Raw genomic sequence first — 19,663 nt, 5'->3', positions numbered from 1 at the left:
GTCGGTCCCATCATTTGCAAATATTTTCTCCCATTCTGTAGATTGTCTTTTCATTTTGTGGATGGTTTCCCAGTGTACGTTATTTAAATATTTAAAATTCAGAGTAGTTTCCCTGTGCTTCCAGATGCTGCTCCTGGAGTCATATCAGGCATTGCAAAATGTAGTAGAAAGGCTTGAATACCAGCCTCTGTTTTGGATTATATAGATCATGGAATAATTAAGAATGAGTGCTCTAGCCTTTTATCCCCTCCTCACCCCATTCTAATACTACCACAAATTATAAAGCCAAATTCAGATCTGTGTTTGGGTTGGTACTTCACTGCTCTTTCAAACGAGTTCCACTTCTCTAATTAAAGGCTCCTTTTCTTCATAATTTGACTGCCAGTCCACACCTTGAGTCACTGACTGTAGCTTATCCCACATAATGTGTGTCTACAATCACCACTGACCAAAGCCACCCTCTGAGTACATGGGCACAAAATATGACTTCTCATCCTACAGGGTGCCCAAGGGTAGGGTTTTACCTGTAACAAATTCTCCAGCTTGGCAAAATGATTATTATTGTCTCCTCAGCATAGTCAGATGGAAGCACTGGACAAATGAACAGCATTGAGTTTTCATCTTTTCTATTATTAACACTTTGAGGAAATAAGAGTCTTCAAAAATAAAAGGTGGTTTTATATACCATACTTGCAAGTCACTATTTTCATTTAACATTTAAGTTGTAAGGGGAAAAATGCCACCTTTATCCTTTAAAGTTTGCTGCAGTGTAACTATTCCAGAGGCACATGAACTATCTTACCTTTGATGGTGTTGATAATCCAAAGAAGACCCTTTCTATTTGGGGTTACTATGGTTACGGCTGCACGGGTGATGTGCGAGCTACACTGCTGTTTTGATAAAAATAGGTATTAACTACCAATCATAGTGCTTCTCATTTCACAGTAGTTCTTGCAGAAGAACAGCATATTTTTTTAACAAAGGAGGAAAAGAAAGAAAAAAAGCCTTTCCAAAGCACGAAGGAACATCTGCGTAAATAATGGTGATTGGTCATGTGTATAAAAATATTTTTAATTAAATTCTTTTTAATTAAACAAGGCATTTTGCTGAATCCTTCTCTGTTATTTGCACCAAGCTTAGCCTTGAGGAAGACGGCTGATTAATAGACCCAAGAATCTATAATTAAAAGCAGAACTGTTATTTTTGGAGAAAAGCCTCTCCAGTAAGGGTGACTTAATTGGGCTGTCTCTCATATTTTTTCATTTGTCATTGAACTCTCTGGTTAGAATTTTGATTTTTTTTTAATTAATTAATTAATTAATTTTTGGCTGCATTGGGTCTTCATTGCTGTGCGTGGGCTTTAGTTGCAGCGAGCAGGGGCTACTCTTCGTTGCGGTGCGTGGGCTTCTCATTGCGGTAGCTTCTCTTGTGCAGCATGGGCTCTAGGCACGTGGGCTTCAGTAGTTGTGGCACGCAGGCTCAATAGCTCTGGGCGCAGGCTCAGTAGTTGTGGCTCGTAGGCTCTGGAGCACAGGCTCAATAGTTGTGGCGCACAGGCTTAGTTGCTCTGCAGCATGTGGGATCCTCCCGGACCAGGGCTCGTGGAGCGGCTGGGCCCCTGAGCCATGGCCGCTGAGCCTGTGCGTCCGGAGCCTGCGCTCCGCAACAGGAGAGGCCACAACAGTGAGAGGCCCGCGTACCGCAAAAAAAGCTATAATACAAGAAAAAGAAATGAATGAAGACCACAATTAAATATTGAAAAACAGTAGTGAAGAGAGTGTGTGATCAAAGGGACCTAAAAAAACAGAACTAAACAATGAAAAGTCTTCTGATTATGACAATGTTTGCTCAGCGGCCATGGCTCACAGGCCCAGCCGCTCCGCAGCATGTGGGATCTTCCCGAACTGGGGCACGAACCCGTGTCCCCAGCATCAGCAGGTGGACTCTCAACCACTGTGCCACCAGGGAAGCCCTATAGCTTCTTTTTTTACAGTCATATATATTGCTCTTTTTCTTCTTTGGTCCTCTCTGCCTCTGCATTTCAGAGTTTCAGAATACACCAAGTTTGTGGTTTCTCAGCACTGGTGTTAGCAGCATTCTACACAGAAATTCAAGAGAAAACTGAATAACTTTCTATCTGCAGACAAAAAAAATAAGATGTAATTTACAAAGCAGTCTCTTCAGCACCAGGACTGGCTTTGAGAACAAAGACAACATTCATTTAATATCTGCTAAGCAGCATAGGAAGAGATTGAGATGGTTTTATTCCCATATTCCAAAAAAAAAAAAAAAATGCTCACATACAGTATAAGGTTATGTCCCTAAATCATTTGCCTAGTTATCTGTAGAGAAACTTGGGTGACTCTACTTCTATTGTGTAATATTTGGTAGAGAAGTACTGTATCAGTATTGCTGTGGAAGAAGGCAAGCAGTGAGGGATCATTCGGGGTCTTTTCAGACGTTTTCGTTGAATTCCAGGTAGAAAAAAATTACACCCCTGAGGGAGTCAGAGGATATTAGACCAGCGTACTTCCCATAGAAGGTAGCAGGCTTCTAGAGACTGCAGACAGACCAGCCATTTTTACGAGGCAATCTGTGCTTCAAACCTGTACACAGTGTCATTTAATAGTATTCGGTTGCATTTTTTGGTGTCTGTCCAATTCCATGTTAAACACACTGGGATAGCATCAGTTTAAAAGTCTCTACATAAACCCAGGTCTATAAAACACCATCATATAAACCCAGATTCTATTCTTGAGCTAATTTATCCAGAAATAAAAAGAACAGGTTGAATTTATATTATGTATCTCTTTCAGTGAACTGAAATAGCTTCCACTCGCAGTATTTCAATTACTTTCATGTAGTTTTCTTGGGTAGAGAGGATCCATTTCTTAGATGAAATAATTGAGGCACAGAGAAATGTTGGGTTTTTCTTAAGATTTTATAGTAAGTCAATGAAAGATTGACACAAAAGCCAGGACTTCTATTTTCTTAGGTGATTAGACTATGTTTTCTGTAAGACACTAACATCTGTATGATCAAAATGTATTATTGACTTCAGCTAACGTGCAGCCAGCTCTAACAATCAGTAATGTCCTTATTCTAACCATCAAAGCGTCTGTTAAGTCAAAATTTAGAACCCAAAGCCACCAATTGGTAGCAAACGAAAACCTCCATCTGAATTTTTCTACCTGGAGAGTATACCATTTAGTGATAACAACAATTAACTAAGTGTGTACACATATATCATATAATTTGATCATCACCACAGCCAGTCAATTATCTCCATTTTAAGAAACTTAAGATTATAAATACTTAAGTGGTTTATTTAAGTCTACAAGGGTCATAAGTGGCAGAGATGGGAGACAAAGTGTATCCAACATTCTTTGTCCTACACCACTGTTATTTCTCAAAATATTATAGAACAGTGATGTGCCCATTAGGCTTAGCACAAAATGAAACCTAATAGTCAAGTTCTCACTTTATTGTTGATTTCATTTAACAAACATTTATTCGGCACCTGCTATGCACTAGGTACTATAGGAGTGACTGAGGGAGGGAGTGAGAAGCAAAATACTGATCCTGCCCTCAGGAAACTCCAGTCTAAAGGGGGATATAAATATGACAACTGGCAGTAAGTTTAAAAGATAAGACAGAGGTAGTCAGGCAGCTTTGTGAGCTCGGAGGAAGGGCCCCATGAACTCTTGTATCACTCTGGTGGGAAGAAGGTCCTGGGAAGGCATAGGACCTCCTTCAAGACAGTATTTTGCTTGATTGAAGAAGACAACATGTCAGTTGGAGGAACCACAAACCATGTTTCTCTCCTATAAGAGGTGGCCGTATGAGTAGGTTTTTAAAAAATATTCCCGTTCAGGCCACAGATGGCATGACCTGCTCAATACTAGCAAAATCTTCCTAGGCTCAGACTCCCTTTGGGGGTGTCCTGGCTTGATAATTCTGGGGGCCAGGGTCAAATCGAGAGCACACCCTCTTGCTATTATAACAGCTCTCTCCTCACTTATGCAGAAGAGTCAAGCTCATGATCATTTGTCTTTGACACTATTATGCACCTGTTGCTCTGCAACCCCTGATCTCAGTTCCCACCCAGGCTCCATCGGCATAATTAGGAAAATATGCACTCTCCACACCCAGAGTCTACAGTTTGGAGTTTAGGTCTGAGAGCCATAGAATTTTAGTTTTGGAAGGACCTTAAAGACAAGCTCTCTCAATCTCATTTTTAGACAGGGACCTTGAGACTCAGAAAGAGAAAGTAAATGTACATTGGGTAGGAGTAGGTGTTCTTTCCAAATGCAGGAATTCAAGGGGTAATTTGTGAGAAATGGAAGGAGGCAGAGAAGTTTTCGTCACTTCTCTGCTTGATATTATATCTATTTACCTCTCTTGAAGGCATTTTTGAGTGTCAAAGGGGAAACACACAAGTAGAAGGTGTCATTCCATTTTATAATGGACAAACGCTCTGATGGTTTTGATGACATGAATAATAGCATTAATGGTAACCACCATTTACTGAAATACAATATGCCAGACACTTTACATAAATTATCCCACTTAATCATTCTCCAAAAACCTACGAGGGAGGGAATATTTTTATCTCCCTTTTGCCAGTGAAGCTTACTGAAAGCTTAGTGAGGTTAAGTAACTGGCTCAAGATCACCAAGTTCATTTGCATTGCAGCTGGGATCCGAACAGAGGTTGGTTTGACGTCAGAGTCAAGTTCCCAACCGTTATGTCTACCTCAGAACAGAGTTGTGAATAGCAAGGTCTTGGCTCAAAGGTCTTGCTTCAGAAATTGGAAGCCCAGTTATGGAAAGTCAGCTCCACAGAACAGAATTAGAGAAGATAGTGGGTGACAGCCAACTATATAAATGCCCGGGATATTGAGAATGGATAAAGCAAGACTCCAGGTGTTCTGAGGATGGGATTTCAAGAATACACTGAAAAACCATTTGAAGCAATTCAACAGCTCCGTGGACAGCTGGGAAACAGCTGTGGCTGACAGACCTCTCTGGCTCGCTGCTTTGGGGAACAGAATGGCTCTGCTTAAACGAAAGCAGTTCATTCTCAGCAGTGCTCAAAGACAGACCTGCAGAACAGAAGTTTTGAAAGTCAGTGTCCAGCCCACACTTTCCAATTATGTGTTAAAGAAGATATTGCATATGGGGGAAAACTGGATTCAGAAATTTCTTGGAGAGTGTTTCCTTGGACAAGAGCACCCTCTGGCTCCCTTTAGGGTTTGGCTTGGCTGACTGAGGTCAAAACCATGGGGCAATGAGGCAACTACTGAGTCACACTGAAGGCAGCACTCACTCTCAGAGTCACGTAAATGCAGCGTCAGCACTTGCACAACCTGAAAGTGAGCACCTCCTGAAGGGTGAGATGCCTAAGGAGCCAGGAGGGCACCCCAAGTAGCAGCCTGGGTTGAGTCCCCTTGCTCTACAAAGCCTCTCGGAAGCCCCTGGGGTTAGGATTCCTTGAAAAGTGGTTTCCCTCCTTCTAGAACACAGCCAAGAAAGGACAGGGACTGACCTTTTACCTGGGTACTGTAAAAAAAAAAACACATTGTAGTGTTCAATGTATTATTTTGAACTGAAACAAAAACAGCTTTTTATAACAAGTGCTATCAGGTCAGTGAGTGGGCAAAGAAGTCATTGACCACAATGGGAGGACACAAGAGAGGCAGGAGCCGGTCTGATCTTCAAGGAGTTAGCCATATGGCGCATGACCTTCAAGTTTCATTCGTTTGTTCACTCATTAGGTCAACAGAACTAACTGCCTGCTGCTTGCCAAAACGACCAAAGGCATCAACAAATATATAGATGAATAACCGATACCAGTGATGACCAAGTTTTATCCAAGGGGACCAATTTAAAGAAAAGTAAAAATGCTTGCAGGCTGTTTTTTGGGAGGTGTTTTTGTTTGTTTGTTTGTTTGTTAATACTGCTTTCACGTAAGAAAAAGCATTTACCTGCACCTGAACTTCTGCCTGCTTATATTATTTTCCAATCCAGAAAGGATTACTGTAGAGGACTAAAATTTCAGAGATGACAAATCTAGTTCACACTGCAGTACCTGATGTAATATAGCACCTCTGGAACTGGTTTCTTTTTCTTTCCTTGACTGACCTTGTAAACCACTGAAGAGACAAGTGTGGCTTGTCTCTTGAAATTATATCCTATAATGCCAGAGATTTTTCCATTGTAAATAAGATAAGTCACATTTTTTAACACAAGCAAAATGTTTCTGGGTAGGTGATGATGCCATTCCTTGAGATTGGTAGTTCAAGGGCAAGAGCAGCCGATTGACAAAGGCTGGCTGGGGGATAGGGAATCTATAGCACATCCATACCCAGTGCCAGGCACACAATGATGCTTAACAAGTATTTATTCCAGTAGAAGAACTCCAGGTGGAGTTGTCTTGGCAGTGGCTAGATACGGGAGTCCGTAGGTGAGGGAGAGGAAGAGATGGGCTGGAGATTGAGATTACTTAGTGTGGATGAGATTGCTCAGGGAGAGTTGGTCGAGTGAGAAGGGAACTGAGAGGGGTTCCTGGGCAGCATCTGCTTGAGTTTACACAGGAGAGAGAGAAAAAGGTTTGAGTTTACACAGGAGAGAGAGAAAAAGAGACAAGAGGGGTTGAAGGGAAATTAGGTGAAGCTTGTATCCCCAGCACAAAGGAGAGCACTTGGAAAGACAAGAAGTGTCCACAAGGTCATGTCACATAGAGGGCTCAACAGTCTGGAAGCCCAGGGAGGAAGTTCTGAGAGAAAGGGAGGAGGTGAGGGGTCCTCACATATGGCATCCTGGGCCGTGGGAAGAGACTCCGGGTTCCATGCTGTATCTCCTTATTAAGTTTGGCCAGTTTTTAAGATGGTTTTTACCTTTCTTATTCTAAAAATAGTGCATGCTTACTGCAAAAAAATTATAAAATACAAAGCAAAGTTCAAAGAAGAAAAATAAAAATTATCCTGAGAGCTGCTTTATGACTTTTGGCTTGCTCGCTTTAGACTTGGCTTACCCAATTGTGTTAACTTTCCACCCTGGTTTGGAAGTCATCATTCCCACTTCAGCACCAATTCTTCACAGTGTAGGTCATATAAAATAAACACTGGAAAATAAAGTGATCTGATGAGCCATAAAGTAATACATTCTGAGTAAACGAGTGATCTGTTGTGTGTGATGATCGTACCAAGGGTGACTCGCATGGATAATTAATTAGCACAGAGGGCCCCACACGCACAAATATTTTCAAACCCACAGCCTTCTCATCGGTCCAGGTTTTCCCTTGCTAAGCATGAGCTAAAAGATTTGTCTAAGTGACTTCTTTTCTACCCATGGTGGGGTAGGGGCCGGGGGGACTGAAGGGCCGTTCTAGCTACATCCCCACTCAGTAACTCATACATTGAAAAATCAAATGCCTGGAAGTTTAGCCATTTTGTAGTTCCTATGGTGAGAGGGTAGCAGAGTGTATTCGTTTGCTAGGGCTGCTATAACAAATTACCAGAAATGTTGCAGCTTAAGACAACACAAATTTATTATTTTATAGTTCTATAGGTCAGTAGTCCACGTTGGCTCAACTGGGGTCTCTACTCCAGGTTTCACAAGGCCAAAATCAAGGTGTTGGCTAGTTGGGCTCTTACAGGGAAGCTCTAGGAAGAATCCTCTCCCAGGGTCATTCTGTTTGTTGGCAGAATCCAGTTCCTTGCAGTTATAGGACTGAGGTTCCTGTTTCCTTGCTGGCTGAAAGCTGGGAATACCTTGGCTTCTAGAGATCTCCCTCTGGCCCTTGCAAGTGAGTCCCTACATCTCAGAGTTCGCAATGGAGAGTTCAATCCTTCACACCCTTGGAATCTTCCTGGCTCCCTCTTTTTTTCAGTCTCTCTTCTGCCTTGCCTTCAACTGCATCTCTGACCAGGCAAAGAAATTTCTCTGCTTTTAAGAGCCTGTGCGATTAGGTTGGACCCACCTGAATAATCCAACATAATCTGCCCATTTTAAGGGAACCTTAATTACATCTGCAAAGTCCCTTTTGCCGTGTAAGATTATATATGCACAGGTTCCAGGGGTTAGTGCATGGACATCTTTGGTGGTGGGGGTGGGGGGAGGGCAGGCATTATCCAGGCTACCTCACAGAGTGATGACATGAATGACTGGACACATGGTATGATCCCTCTCCTCCTGTCCCTTCTCCCCTCTCTCTCGCATAGGCCCAGTGTGGACTCTTCTCAATATTACTCTCGTTCACCCTTAGCAGCTTGTCTAAACTGCTTAGAAAGCAGGAATATGCACCCTCTACTTTGCAACCTTTCTGTAATGTCCCTCAGGGTCTCGATCCACAGATTGGGCAATGATGGTATAAGATACCTGCTTGTTTCATATCTTTTTGTAGCAAGAGAAAAATTTATTTGTGAAACCCACTTATCTTATGATCATGACTAACGCTACCATCTTTTTTCCTACAATTGTTACTTTTCATGGGTCACAGTGATATTCTTACCTTCCATTGATGACCCATCCAAGCTTTGTCTGCTTTTGGCTCCACTGAGCTTTTCTCTGAATTTATTTCATGATTTGTAGGCAAACCCTTGCCTACTGTGTTCATTTTTTAAATGGCAAAATGCTTGTCGTGATCCTGGTTGGAGAGCGCTTGTTGATGACAGGGTGAGTCATCTTCACTCAGATACTGAGCGTACTGCAGCGGTTCCCCAGTAAACTGCACCATGGCTCATTAAACCCCATTGGTGAGAAAACTGGGCCTTATTTTAAATGTTTATGTTCCATGCTAATGTTAAGTTTATAATATTTCTGTTGCAGGTACCTTTGGGAAAAATTTTTAAAGCACCAGCTAAAGTGCCAACAGATATCAGCCCATAAGTTCCCAAATATGGAATCTGGGAAACATCCCCCCGACCCCTGTATTTATTCTCAGGTTTCTCCCTTCCTAATCTTTAAATATCTTTTTTTTCTTAATGCCAAACCTTGTGAGCTTCTGATTACGTTTTTATATTCTCAGTAACTGCTAAGGACTGTACTCCTGGTTTTAAAGCAAAAGAGGAAGTAGGTTCTTCTGGAACAACATTCAGCCATGTTTGAAGTCAAGGAAAGGACGTATGATTGTCAGTGTTTTTATTATTCATATATTGAAGAAATAATCTCTGTCCACAAAGCACTTACATTCCAAAAACAGACTTAAACAAACAGAAACACTCACGACAGGACTGTGATTCCAGAGATGTGCCAGTGGAATTAATATGAAAAGAATAATTTTCCTCATGTGGGAGTTTTAGAAATCCTCTACATATATGCCAGCTGGTTATAGTGTGGCAAAAGATATTAAGATCTAGGGTGGCTTTCTCAACAGGAATCCAAGAGAGTTAAATTCCACAGAAAATGATTTGAGCAACTGTTTTCTCATTTCTCTCAAAGATGATGCTTAGCCAGTATCATTCTGAGTGCAGAGGATGTAAATTAATTCATTACATACAACAAATGTCTTTGGACAATGGTTCTCAAACTTTTTGGTGTCACAACCACTTTACAATTCTTCAAAATTAGGAAAGACCTCAGGAGCTTTTTGTTTATGGGTGTTACATCTATCAATTCTTACCATGTTAGAACTTTAAATTTTTTAACATATTTTCATTGATCTATTTAAAATAGCCATCATAAACCATTTATAAGCTAAATGACATATTTTTATAAAAATAAATTTATTTCCAAAACAAAAAAATTTACTGAGAAGAGTGACATTGTTCTACATCTTTTCAAATCTCCTTAATATGTGGTGTAGTAGAAGACAGCTGGATTCTCACATCTGTTTCTGCATTCAAGTGCACTCGCACACATCATATAGCTTCTGGAAAATTCCACTGTACACAGATGACATAATAAGAAGGAAAAACTCAAGTGACATTGTCATATTATTCTGAAAATGGTTTTGACCTTGGGGAATCTTCCTGGATAGGTCTCAGGAACTCCCAAAGGACCCTGGACCATACTTTGAAACCATTGCCTTGGGGCATTAGGGCTTGTTTCTCCCAAGGATCCCTGGTGAAGAGGGCTTCAATAGTGTGCTTGCCTATGGTACTTTCTCCACTACTAACTCGGTACCAAAATAACATATCATATTGATGGCCAAAATAAAATTGCAGTGTTTTAGGGTTAAATCATCCATGATGGTTTGTGTACCTTCTGATTTAGAATAATCTCAAAGAAGTAAATCTAGTGGTTAGCTTTCTAGATCTGGCATAGTTTCTCTGACTTATTTCAGAAGGGTTAGGTTTTCTAGTTGTAATTCTAGGATATGATTAGCAAAGCTTGACTGGCCAAACCAGTACATGCACTGATTCTGCTGCCAAGGCTTCACTGAGAAGGTTTAGGCTCAAAATAATTCCAGTATTCGAGCCTGTACTAGGATACCTCAACTTTTTTGGAAGCCTCTCCTTGAAATCTCACTCTGTATAATATTTCAGAAAAGTGGGAAGAGTTACAGGAGAATTTCGTTTATAGGAATTACATGAGTAAAAAAAAAAGTCCCACATTTCCCCAATAATCACTTGTGGAAATGCAAAAATGCTACCTTATTTATGAGACTACCAGGGTTCTCCACCTGTCAGGCCTGACATGGTTCAGCTGCACAGGCCAGAGACATTTCTGATTCTCCATGTGTCAGGGACAAGTGTCACACATACTGATTTGCACAGAAAACCACAGAGAGCACTCTCCAGGGAAAGCCAGCATTTTGACAAGGCTCAGTGATGACTTAGAGCAACAGGGGTACGAACTATTGTGTGATGTTGTCCATAGACCCATATCATTTGAAATTTAAATTCCTTGTTAAACACCAAGAAAATATGGGTCAGAGAGCTGCTAATGGAGATTCTAGGGAAGGGACTGTCACTAAATCACCCTGAAGACTTAAAAGTGACTGAAAGAGCATTAGGAAAGAGGTCAGTTCAAAAGCTATCAGTAAAAAAAAAAAAAAAAAAAGCAAAACATCATTTAAGAGTCAACACACTGAGGTACTGATGGGGTCAGCCAGTCATTATCTGAATTTTTATCTCCAGGTATGGTTATTACACTTGAGATGAGAAAATAATAGTTTCAATGCTTTAAAGGGGTTCCCCTCTTTTTCCTCTCTCTTCAACTTCTTTATCCACTTATTCTGCTCAACCTGTAATTTAGAAATTGAAGAGAAAGCCTCTCTTGGCTTTCTGCTCCATAGGCTTCGCTTTATCACCAGCTTCTCAGAAGTGCCATCCACTCCACTGCCTCATTCATTCCCCCAAGACCCCTCGCTGTTTGATTTCTGAAACTATTTTCTCAGATATCTCCAGTGAGTCACTGACATTTCTCAACCATCTGCTGCTCTTACCTGGGGGTAGTTATGTGTGTGTGTGTGTGTGTATGTGTGTTTGGACATAAAGTTATGTATGCTTGTATTCCTTACTACCAATTTGGGAGACAAAGCGGATATTTCTCCAGCTAAAAAGTCAAGTAGAAAGGGGATGTGTTGGGGAGGGGTCCTGAGCCCCAAGCGGAGCTTCCAACCCATCACTAAGCAATGGGTGCAACTACAGCGTGACAAAGGCAAATATGACTGAATCCCCTGATAAAATCAGAGGCTTAAGAAATTGGATTGTGTCTTCTCCCCTTCTTATCCTCATGGGGTCTAGAATGTTCTCCTCATACTGTCACAAGAAGGCTCATCTAACTATGCATTGCTTTTCAGCCCAGCCTCGGACCTAGGTTGTCCTTACAAACCCAGCAACACGTGGGCAGAGCTTGTGTGAGCATGTCCACAGCTGTTCCAAGACATTCTCTCCTGGGAAGGTGACACAGAGTCTTGGACGTTGTGTGTGAGATTGAGCCCTGCCAACGAGCTAATTAAATGTGTTTTTTAAAAGCTCTAAGCTTAGCAGCGAGAGTGGGCGGCTAATTTCCTGACTCACCTATTCAACTCATTTGTGGTCCCAGCAAATACTTCCTCTCGTAGGACACACTGCCTGGCTCTGTTTCCAAGCCGTTCCATTTCTTCACAGGGTAAATAGGAATGCACAGAGTAATAGCTTTCTCTCTTGTGTGGGATAACGTTTATGAAGTGGAGTTCAGTTCTTTGTGCAAAAGGAATTGTGGGGGCTTCCCTGGTGGCGCAGTGGTTGAGAGTCCGCCTGCCGATGCAGGGGACACTGGTTCGTGCCCCGGTCCGGGAGGATCCTACATGCCGCGGAGCGGCTGGGCCCGTGAGCCATGGCCACTGTGCCTGCGCGTCCGGAGCCTGTGCTCCGCAACGGGAGAGGCCACAACAGTGAGAGGCCCGCGTACCACAAAAAAAAAAAAAAAAAGGAATTGTGGGAATGTCAGAACAGTTTTTAACAAAACTGGATATTCAATTAAGAGCCTTTCCCTTCTAAGGCCCAGAGCTCTCACTGGAAAGGTGCAGAGTCCATCCCAGCCCAGGGTGGACTTCGTAACTGGGGGTGTGGGGAAAGAAACCCTGGGCCTTACATCCCTATTTGTGAGCCTAGGAAACCTGTGTGTCTGGGAGTGCAGACAAGCTGCCAGTCATCTTCAAAGCTTGGAAAATCAACAATCACAATAAAACAACAGCCAATATTCAATAGAGCTTCCGTGATAGAATTTTTTAATTTAAAAATTACTTTTATTCCACAAAATCCTAGCAAAAGGAAAATGTTGCTAATTAAAACCCCCAATGGAAGTCTCTTTGTTTTGATTAGATGCAGGGTCTTGACTATCCTAGCAGTAGACAGAGGTTACTTAGCAGAGGTAATTATTAGCCCCTCCTACGACCGCCTGCAAAGGCTGAGGGTGCTGGCAAATGTGAACAGCTACATGCTAGTAGAGAGGACATCTCTGCCATTCTGCCTATTGTGATTAAGGATCTACTCAGCTAGAATAATGAAATTGACTCTATGCCTAGTAAAATGGGAGCCGGCTAACTGTCATGCCAATTCATGACATTTTATATCTGTTGTCCCTTTACCTCAGAGCTAGTTGTTGAATTCAATTCTCCTTTCCCTAGGATAATTTTTAGTAAATAAAACTCTATGCATGATGAATATGGTTTTCAGCCAACTTGTTCATGCTTAGGGTCAGGTTTGGCAAATATCCCACGTGTATGTTTCATGCTTCTTTTTCTCCACATACCCCTTAGCTGTAAGTGTTCCCTGAGGATCTCTCATGAACTCTCTTCTCTTTCTATGTACTTTGCCCAGGCAATCTCAGCCACTCCTGTGGCTTTATGTTCCATCTACATGCTTATAACACTTAAAATCTTCCTTCTGCTTTAACTCTGTCCAACTCAGCTTACAGCCTTTTATTTCCAGCTTTCTTACTGAAATCTCCATTGGAAATTCTACCTGGCTATTTAAGTCAACATGTCAAAAACCAAACTTACAAAATGCCCCTGTCTACAAACTAATTTCTCTTATGCAGCCCATCTACCAACTGCCCAGGGTTGAAACCAAGATCACTCCTTGCTGTCTCTCAAGCACCGAGACCCACCAATTCTCCATCCCAAATATCTTGTGGGTATTGTCACCTCTGCTCTATCCTCCCTGACATTATCTTTTATTCATTCACTCACTAAAGGCTTACTATATTCTAGCACCGTGCTAAGGGCTAGTGACACAGAGGGAAGATGAGAACCCACGAGTAAGTAAAATACAAAGCACGGTGGTCACTGACCTATCAGAACCCAGGGTGGCGGATGTTCAGGGCAGAGCAGGATGTGCAAGGATTTAGGAGACTGAATCTAGGACTCTTCCTGTCTTGGTACAACTCATCTCTTGCCAGAACATTTGGGAAAGCTTCTAGCCACACGTCCATTCTGCCCTCTGCCCTGCTGCCCGAACTTACTTTCCAAAGTTTAAATCAGATTGTGTCATGGTCTGACTAAAACCCTTCCATTATAGCAGGACAAGTGCCAAACTTCTTGATTCTACTTACAAAACAGTCCAGCTCAGCTTTTTCTCCCCCCAGCACGCTTTTATACAACACAGTTACTAACCTCACGGCCCATGAAATAGGAAAAGAAGGAGCAGAAATGAAAATGCCCACTCTGCCTTAAAAATTTACCATCAGCGTCATTTTCAACCACCCCTCTTTTCCCCTTTGGCAATCAACTCAATGGATCATTTTCCTAATGATTGCTGTTCACACTTTGCATGACTGCTTCAAGTATCAAGACACTGAATAGTTTTGATGACCACAGCCAATCAGTGTGTGATTATTTACCGCCCTGGTGTACTCCCAAAGGCTCCATACAGATATGAGGTATATAGTAGCCATGCAGCAGGCTGCCAAAAATGAATCCTTAGGTCTTGCTTTTAGGAACATTGAGTCCATCTTTATAGATGAGTGTGATCTCGAGAGAATGAGAGCCAGGTGCCGACTACCTCTCCCTTCACAGGAATAAGTCGCTGCAACAACATTCATTCATTCATTCACTTAGTCGCTCGTGCATCAAACAGGAGTGACCCAGGTCTTTGCTGAGGGATCAGGGGTGTGGAGGGGAAATTTGAAAGCCTTTTAAAGATTGAATAAAGGTTTTTTGGTTTGGTTTGGTTTGGTTTTTTGGGGGAGCAAGAAGTGTGTGTGTGTGTGTGTGTGTGTGTATTTATGTATTTAAGGAAGGAGGGGAACAGTAGCACTTGGATGGGAAACAAATAGCTGCTCTGGTAAAGTGAATCAAAATGCCAAGGTAATTAAAAAATGACACGAGTTTAGGAAATTATGGCAAGTTCCTTGTGGCTTGAGGGAGGCAGCAAAGGGTGGTTAGGGGGTGGGAGTGGTGCAGGAAGAGATACTGGAAGGTAAAGAGCATGAAGATTATAGAAGACTTGTACCAAGGAGCTCAGACTTTCTCTTGTAAGCAGGGAGGAGCGAGCCCAGAGAAATCTCTAAGCAGGGAAGTGAACAGTCAGATCGTTTTTTGATTGAAGGTTCGGTGCGTGTATAGTGATGGATTTGAGAAGATGAACATTTAATGAGTGCTTTATACAGGTGACCACAACCAAGGACAAGTCCCTGGCTACGTCCCAGCTAACTCTGCGTATCTGTGTGTCTTCCCTAGTGACGGTGTTGGCCATTTTCCATGAACTGCATGTCGACCCCGACCTGTACACACTCTTGTTTGGGGAGAGTGTGTTGAATGATGCAGTTGCCATAGTCCTTACATAGTAAGTACCAGAACTTGGCCTGTGCTTCTTTGACCATGTAAAATATGCTTCTACTTGGTGATAATTCCTAGTGGCTTTAATAGTATCTTTTCTGTTATGCCATAGAGATACAGTCAATTTCTAACTTTTAAGGAATTATTATCACAGAAGAGTGCCAAGAGTAGGAACATTTCATTAGCCACTTAATTTCTAACACCATTAATAAGCTTCACGTTTCCATAGATACTACTCAAAGGGTAACATTTTTGTTCTCGGTGTATGTATTGAGCTGATTCATTTAGGCTTCCTAAAATGCACATAAATAAACTTTCTTCATTTCAAATCAATATCATTTAATTTTTTTCCTTAAGTCACTTTCCAGATAATAGACTAATAGAAACCGTTGTATTTATACTAATTTTGGCAAATTGGAGATAGAAGTTGAGAGTCAGAATATTCTTTATCAGTGCAAATGTAACACGTTATAGAAACACACACATTTTAAAATCATCGCGTGACAAGTCAAAATGATGGAGCTTCGTCTGCTAAGAGTTAATGTAATTTTCCCTTCATCTTTTCCCCTTTAGATGCTTACCATTTATATTTAATAAATGACACTTTGGTGGCTTTCACTATGTCAGAGGTCTCTTCTTGGTTTTAGATTAAGACCAACATTTTGGGCAACAGTCAGATACCCTAGAGGGAGGTAGCTATCTAATAATTAAATGTGACAACAAGATTCAATTCAGTGTTTTAATTACTTCAAATGCATTTGAAAATGTATTGCAAAGTAACAAAGGATTTTTAAAAGTCAGATCGCCCAGAGGGGAGTAGGAAACAACAGGACAGCAGTATTCTTTTTTTCTGCCAGCTGACATTTCTTAAGGCTGCCACCCTAGAGTTACCACTGAATTCAGCAACTTTCAAGAAAGAGTCTCCAAAAAGACTTATATTCTACCTGGCTACTGAGAAGGTCCTCTCCTGCATTAAAGGAAAATACCAGTGAGTGCAAATTAAGAGCAAAAGCCATGGCAGATTCACAAATGCCAAAGGATGCTTTTAAAGAAACACCAAGAGCAATTAATTAAAACATCAGGGATCTTTGTCCAAGATATACTAGTAGTAAAGGAACATTTGGAGGAAAAATTTTAAAAATCTGCTGAGTCCCCCATCTTCACTTCCTGAGCTGCCATGTTGTAAAAAGGCCAAGCAAAGCGAAACGACTAAAGCACAAATGAGCCTTGGGAAAGAATCATGCAGCTACAGCCAAGGAAAGTTTGGCCTTTCTACTTTCAGCACTACCATGCACAGTAGTTTTCCATTCAGAATGCGGACTCCAAGGATGAATGTTGACACTGTCGAGCACAAGCCTGGGAGGCATTTGAAACAGCCCATTTAAGATCTCCCCAGGTCAATATGTGGTTATTACTGGTAGCGCCTTTTCTACTCCCCTATCCATGCGTTGCATGTCTTAATAAAATGTGTTTCCCACCATGGCAAGATCCTTTCCTTTCTAGGCACCAGACACTTGCCAGTCTAGCTGAAATCTTGTGCTTCCCAGCTTTGGCATTTCAGGTATTGTACATAGTGACCCCAGTGAGTTTCAACTTTAAAATAAAGATAATTCTAAATTAGGAATACTTGACACGGAAGCTTCCACACATTCAAACCTGCAAGCTCGTTCTTCCACCTGGTGCATGTGGACTCCACCAGCCTCTTCCAGGTGCTCTATTAGCGTTAATGTACAGCTGTCCCTCTGTATCCACAGGGAATGGGTTCCAGGCCCCCTGTGGATACCAAAATACACAGGTGCTCAAGTCCCTTATATGAAATGGCATATAGTACAGTCAGCCCTCTCTATCCATGGGCCCCATGTCTGCTGAGTCAACTAACTGAACCTCGGATTGTTCGATGAGGAACCCGCGAATACGGAGGGCCTACTGTAACTAGGTTACCCTGGGTCTAGACTCTCTGTCCCCCTGTGCCGTCTGTTGACCACTTCTTCTTTCACCTTACACAATCCTCCATGTGTTTTACTCTTCACTTTTCTCACTTGCTTCTTAAACTTAGTTTGCAGCACGTATGACAATCTCTTTTTTTTTTAACATCTTTATTGGAGTATAATTGTTTTACATTGTTGTGTTAGCTCTGCTGTATAACAAAGTGAACCAGCTATACGTATGCATGTATCTCCTCCCTCTTATGTCTCCCTCCCACCCTCCCTATCCCACCCCTCTAGGTGGTCACAAAGCACCGAGCTGATCTCCCTGTGCGATGCGACAGTCTCTTTTTATACATCTACTTACACACACATTCCCTCTCCTTTAATGCTGCATCCCCAACTATCTTCTAGTTCCCATGGAAGAACCCTATTTAACAGTTTTCCATGACTTTCAGACCAGGAGTTCAAACATTTGTCTCTCCATTTTTCTCTTCCTTCACTCTAACTTCACATAGTAGCCAGACACATCTCTCTGGCTTGTAGCCTCATCCCTTTCTTCACAGGCGCAAAGCTCTCTTCCCAGGTCCTGCTTCTGCCCCATCAAGTCTTTCACCGTGTACCTCAGTCTCCTCCTCTGGGAACCACTAGCTCACATGCTAAAGTCCCTCCTCCACCTCCGTATGTGCCTCCATCGATTCCTTGCTAGCTCAGCCATGAAATCTTGGGTTTACACGTATATTTGCTTTTCTAGATAGTAACTTTCTGAAGACGGAGACTTTGCACTTGAAACGTATATTAAAAGAGACAGTGAAAACCTCCTTTTTATTTTCCCTTTCTCAGTTCCATCTTCGTGTGGTTTTGAAGTTCAAGAATAGAGGTAGAGCTTTTATTGTACCATGGAAAGGAAAAGACACATTTTGATGTGAAATCAAGTACAGTAAATGACCTAAATCATCAACCACTATGGCCTTGGCAGTGACTCCAGAGCCTCTTTGGAATAGCCACACACTTTCATTTGTCTTTCCATCTTCTACAAGCAAATCTCCTTGCTTAAGAACCATCCTCTTAGTATTTAAAAAAGTTTTATTGTTAGTTTTTTGACAGTAATGTGCTCTAGTATTCCTCATTCAAATACAAAGTAATTTAGCCACATTTTAGATTAAATCAGCTTTTCTGTGCTAATCTAAGAAGCGAACTAATTATAATACTTTTTCTTAGGTTAAATGTGCTCTGAATTTCAGACAACTAATTTATAATTGAATTTGATGACCATAACTCTTGTACACAGCGGCATGTGGTGGGTGGTGTCCCTAAGGCTTAAAATGATCCAGAATTATCTTAAGATAAAAGTAACTTTATTTAACAAAAACATTTTGAAATTAGCTTTTCTCTGATCCATGCTATTATTTCAAGTATATAGGGAATGTCATACCCAAATATGTATGTGTATGGGTTCATGAATGAATTCCATGTGATGGATTTGCACTTCTAAAGATTGTGTAATAGACTGTGAAGTAAGGCAAAAGATATAATGAAGACATCTTGAAAGGTGTGTGTTTTTGAATCCTGAACAAAGACATTACTTTCAGAGGCACCATGGTAGGGTAGAAAGAGCCCTAGGTTTAAGTCAAAAGTGGTGGTGTCCGGATTGTCACGAATTAACTGTACAATTATTACAGCTGACATGAAATCAGCCCAAACTGGAGTAAACACAAGGGGAGTTTGTGTTGGCTGATGTAACTGAACAGCAGGAGTAGAAATGGCTCAGGAAAGGATCCAGTGAAATGAGCTGAACTCTCACCTCGCGCAGCTTCTTCAGGGTTATCTCCCTCACCCGGTCACTAGATAGTTGCCAGCGAGTCCCAGGGCTGCATCTTTCTTCAGGAGGTTAGAGCAAGAATCTTTGTCCCATTATTCCCAACATAAATCTTAGTACACCTTATAGATTCTGACGCTATTCCAGACCCACTTGTGGCCAGGGAAATGTGCCTCATTTACTGTCTCAGGTCTAAGTCACATTGTTCATAAATTCAGGGCAGTAATTGGTTTTACTTGGAAGCACATGAGCTGAGACTGGAGAAAGATGGGATTCTTGCTCAGAGTAATACTGCCACAGAAAAGGAAAAGTGGATGCTGGTCAGAACCAAAACAAAACAGAACGGAACCTAAAAGACCACGACAGCGACTTCAAATGGCCATAAACTCTTCATGCTTGTTTCCTTACCTATAATATGTAAGAATAGTTGTTCTGTATACATTATAAAGTTATTCTGGTCAATAAATAAAGCAATATATTTGGAAAGGCTCTATAATCTACATAATCTATGCTTATAAATATATATACTTATTATAATTTATATAGTCACGTATATCGATATCTTTCATTGTACTTACACAGATCTCTCTGGTGTCATTGTTATGACTAAAGATAGACCTGCTTCTAGTGAAGCATTCCTTCATAAATATGGCATTTTATGATCCAAGGAATAGAGAGAATAACCATTTTTACATGTGATTTCCCCCAT

At 41.4% G+C, this 19,663-nt stretch overlaps 1 protein-coding gene across 1 annotated transcript in view; it reads left to right on the top strand.

The window, feature by feature from the left end:
• The window catches only part of SLC9A9 (solute carrier family 9 member A9), a 532,106-nt gene that overhangs the window by 171,561 nt on the left and 340,882 nt on the right, over positions 1-19,663 (top strand). Inside the window, exon 6 of the mRNA XM_024769140.1 lies at positions 15,112-15,217. Within this exon, the coding sequence (XP_024624908.1) occupies positions 15,112-15,217 (106 nt within the window). The remainder of the gene's footprint in view (positions 1-15,111; positions 15,218-19,663) is intronic.

The sequence above is a fragment of the Neophocaena asiaeorientalis genome, unplaced genomic scaffold (genome assembly GCF_003031525.2).
Source record: "Neophocaena asiaeorientalis asiaeorientalis breed wild unplaced genomic scaffold, Neophocaena_asiaeorientalis_V1.1 scaffold118, whole genome shotgun sequence".
In the NCBI taxonomy this organism is placed as follows: Eukaryota; Metazoa; Chordata; class Mammalia; order Artiodactyla; family Phocoenidae; genus Neophocaena; species Neophocaena asiaeorientalis.
The sequence above is the reverse complement of the archived record's forward strand: the minus strand, read 5'-3'. Positions and strand labels throughout refer to the sequence as shown.